General features: G+C 44.1%; 1 protein-coding gene across 1 annotated transcript in view; it reads left to right on the top strand.

The window, feature by feature from the left end:
• Positions 1-3425: 3425 nt before the first annotated feature.
• Positions 3426-3511, top strand: part of LOC144478233 (uncharacterized) — a 12737-nt gene continuing 12651 nt past the window's right edge. Inside the window, exon 1 of the mRNA XM_078195982.1 lies at positions 3426-3481. Coding sequence (XP_078052108.1) covers positions 3426-3481 — 56 coding nt within the window. The remainder of the gene's footprint in view (positions 3482-3511) is intronic.

The following is a 3511-nucleotide window of genomic DNA, read 5'->3' as shown; positions in this document are numbered from 1 at the left end:
ATCTCCGCTCGATAAGATCCGATCGGCGACGGACGGTGTCGCGGCTCTCTCTCCGTTGTCTCTCGTGTTTCCCTTTTCTTTTTCTCGGCCGAAGGTACTGGATCCACCGCGTCACGCGGTGGATCCATCGGGACGTCATCGATGCGACAGAGCATCCATAGAAACGAGCCTTTACATGTGTAACTAACGCGATTCACCTAACGACCGGATGATCCGCGGCGGGCAGTTGCGCCGCGATCAAATTGAACTGGCAAGTCCGGCGTTCGTGTAAACCGCACCTCGGGGGTTTCGTAAGTCGTGCGACATTAACGGTTACAATGGCGCCAACAGCCGAACCCGGCAGCCGGGCTGTGCGCGCCGATATAATGACCGATTCCTTTCGCGGATCGATTGTTCCGGTTCCGTTGCGGTGCACTCGCACGATCCGGACTTCTTTGCAGTTCCCCCTCCCCATCGCTGATGGGCTTCGCGCTCGCAGAGGTCGCCGATAGACCGCGGGCCATTAAGCATTTATGGCGTGTACGATTTTCGAAAATACAAGGACGAATGCGTGTTAATCTTCTACGGGCGGAAGTCTTGTCTGCAGCAACTTGTATTTGACGGTGCTGCCAACCATCAATATTGTCACTGGTTATCTCGGAGACCTTATGTAATTAAGACGCGTACGTCGTCTTGCGAATAAACTAAAATTATTTGGTGAAATGTCGGTATATTGGATATACAGGCTTTTTAAGAGTTCTTAAAGATGTTGATCTTAAATATATTTTATTATTTTTTATTTTCCTTCGCAGTTGAAATATATCACAAATTGTATAGTTCTAATCACTTCTTCGAAGGAGAAGAGAGAAGTGGGCCAAGGAATAATATTAAAAGAGTAACATTAAATACAAAGGAATTTTTAAATATAAAGGAGTAACATTATTAATACGGTTGAAATTATTATTATCGATCGTTTAGTTATATTATTGATACAACTAATATTAATGATGTAATTAATGGTATTGAATAATGTTCATACCTAGCAGATTCTTGCTAAAAATCTCCAGCACAAGACAGACTCGTTAAAGCTTGGCAAAGAGGATTGAAAACGAATATCGCCATTAAAACATCGACTCCTTTCTTGTCAAAAAATAAAGGAAACTGATACGTCTATACAAGGAAAGTAAACTCAAGTAAGAAGCTAAATTATTCTTTAACTTGACTCAATTCTTACTAAATATCAATTATCGATCAGAGCTTTGGTTTCGCAACAATCTTTGGCTACGTAGCGCTGTTTACACGTTCGAGTGAACGCGTTCTATAGACACCGCATGTATTAATAATTAAAAGCGATCGCTATAGCATCTATCAATTGAAATTCCATCTGTCCATCGAATGAAATCGGAATGCTGCGACTGGCTTCGGAGAGCCGTTGCTATATTTAAAGTTACGCGCGCTTTCTGGTACACACCATTTCCAATACGCGGCTCCGAAATCTACGTTTCGAATTCGCTTCTCGCTTTTCTTTTTTTGTTGTCGGCCGCCGCGCGCACTTCCCATTTCCCCGATACGGGAATTCGGGTCGATCCGGCGAACTCGTCGGAAAACAAATTGCCGCCGCGGCGTCTCGGACATTTGTTTAAACATCCGAGCGACGAATATTAACCTCGTGAAACTTCTGCTCGCGATAAAAGATATCGTAGCCAGCCGTGTCGCCAAGGACAGGCGAAATCTCGAAAGCAACGCACCAATTTTAGTTCACGTGCCGAACACACGAATTACCCGTTCGTTCCTACGGCTTTATCGCCACCTATGAAATATTTATAGTTCTCCTCGCTGTCTGTGAAATATTTATAGTTTTTTTCCTGCGCGAGAAACATTTATCGTTTCCCTTGCTACATTAATCGATCGAGAACAACCTGGCACCGCAACTCCATCGTTTCTAACTCGAACCTCGTTCACCGATCGAACTCGATCATAATTCAATTAACGTCGTTCGTTAAAAATGATATGTTATTGGTGATCGCAAATTTTAGCTTTATTGGACTAGAATTGGAACTGCGAAGAAAGAATATAAACTGTTCCAAGATTCATTAAACTTACTACTAATATATTATTATTACTATTGCCCTATATATTACATTTTTTATAAAATTATATATAATTTTATGATTTTTAACAGTGCCCTCTGTTATAAAAAAATGTACATTAGACGCGATTAGAGGTCGATAGCCCTAGCACTAACATGATAAAATAAATATAACAACGAGCCCTTCATAAATCTCAGAAACAATAAAACTAAAATTAATCCAGAAATAAATTCGCTATAAAAAATATCGAGTCTCCGAAAGAAATAATAAGTGTACCGGTCTCGATGATACGCGACAAACGCAAATGCAGCAAATAAGCGGCGCTGGTTGCGTCGCGCCGGTAGCCGACGGTTTGGCAAATATTTCGGGGAATTCGACGCTCGCGATCAAGGTCCCCGTTGACGGATCGAACGAGAGAGGCGACACGCGAAAAAGAAAAACGACAAAGGTAACCGGCGATCGGGTGTCCCTGGCTGAGGATGAAGCGGCATTTGGCACAAGGTCGGGCCGCGTATAGGTGCACCTTCATTTTTCGCTCGCGCGGTGCGTGCGCTCGCAGACACGCGCGAAATAATCTGCGTGACTCTACCGTCTCGTATCTCTCCTCGCGTCCCCTTTCAACGGCTTGAACCCTTCTCCCTGCCTCTCGTCCCTTCCCCCTCCCCCCCCTCTCTCTCTCTCTCTCTCTCTCTCTCTCTCTCTCTCTCTTACGCACGAAACGCCCGCGTCACCGTTGTTAATTAACGTTACACGTTAACGCGCATACGACACGCGGAAAATAAATCGCGGCGAGTGAAAGTGACGCGAAATGACGGGCCCGCATGACACGTTGCCCCATTAACCTGTCCTCCGCGTCGCCACGGAGGACGTTTTTCAATGGGGCCGATGCCGTGTTTCTAGGTTGACGCGCGCCGCTTTTATTTCGACCGATCGCCCGCGTTTCAAAAGGGCATAGCCGATTAAGATGGTCAAAACTGCCCTTAGAGGTTTTTCAATGGGTCATATACCGTTCGATAGCCTGTAACTACCCTCACGGACAAGTAGCAGTGTTAAAATTTTGCACAGATGAGTTTTTATTGGTCAGCTATCGAACGGTATATGACCCATTGAAAACCCTCTAAGGGCAGTTTTGACCATCTTAATCGGCTATGCCCTTTGTTATTAAAATTTTTGCCGATCTCCTGCGCGGTTACGAAATTTAAATGGTACGCGAACCGTATGAGGTAGCTTTTAATTAGGGGTTCAAGGACGTGGTTAAGTTCGACTATTTTAGAATTTATTATGTTGTTCGGATCGCATGGTTATTTTTTTGTTTTATTTGTCATTCGCGTTTATCATCGCTAGATTGCAGCCTTTATGCATTTATTGGAGAAATGGGCAAGCTCAGACTTGAGCAAGGAATGTTGTCCAATGTACAGTTTATTGTACAACGAAGCACTTAC

The sequence above is a fragment of the Augochlora pura genome, chromosome 2 (genome assembly GCF_028453695.1).
Source record: "Augochlora pura isolate Apur16 chromosome 2, APUR_v2.2.1, whole genome shotgun sequence".
In the NCBI taxonomy this organism is placed as follows: Eukaryota; Metazoa; Arthropoda; class Insecta; order Hymenoptera; family Halictidae; genus Augochlora; species Augochlora pura.
Note: the sequence above shows the minus strand (reverse complement) of the source record. Positions and strands in the feature narration are given on the sequence as shown.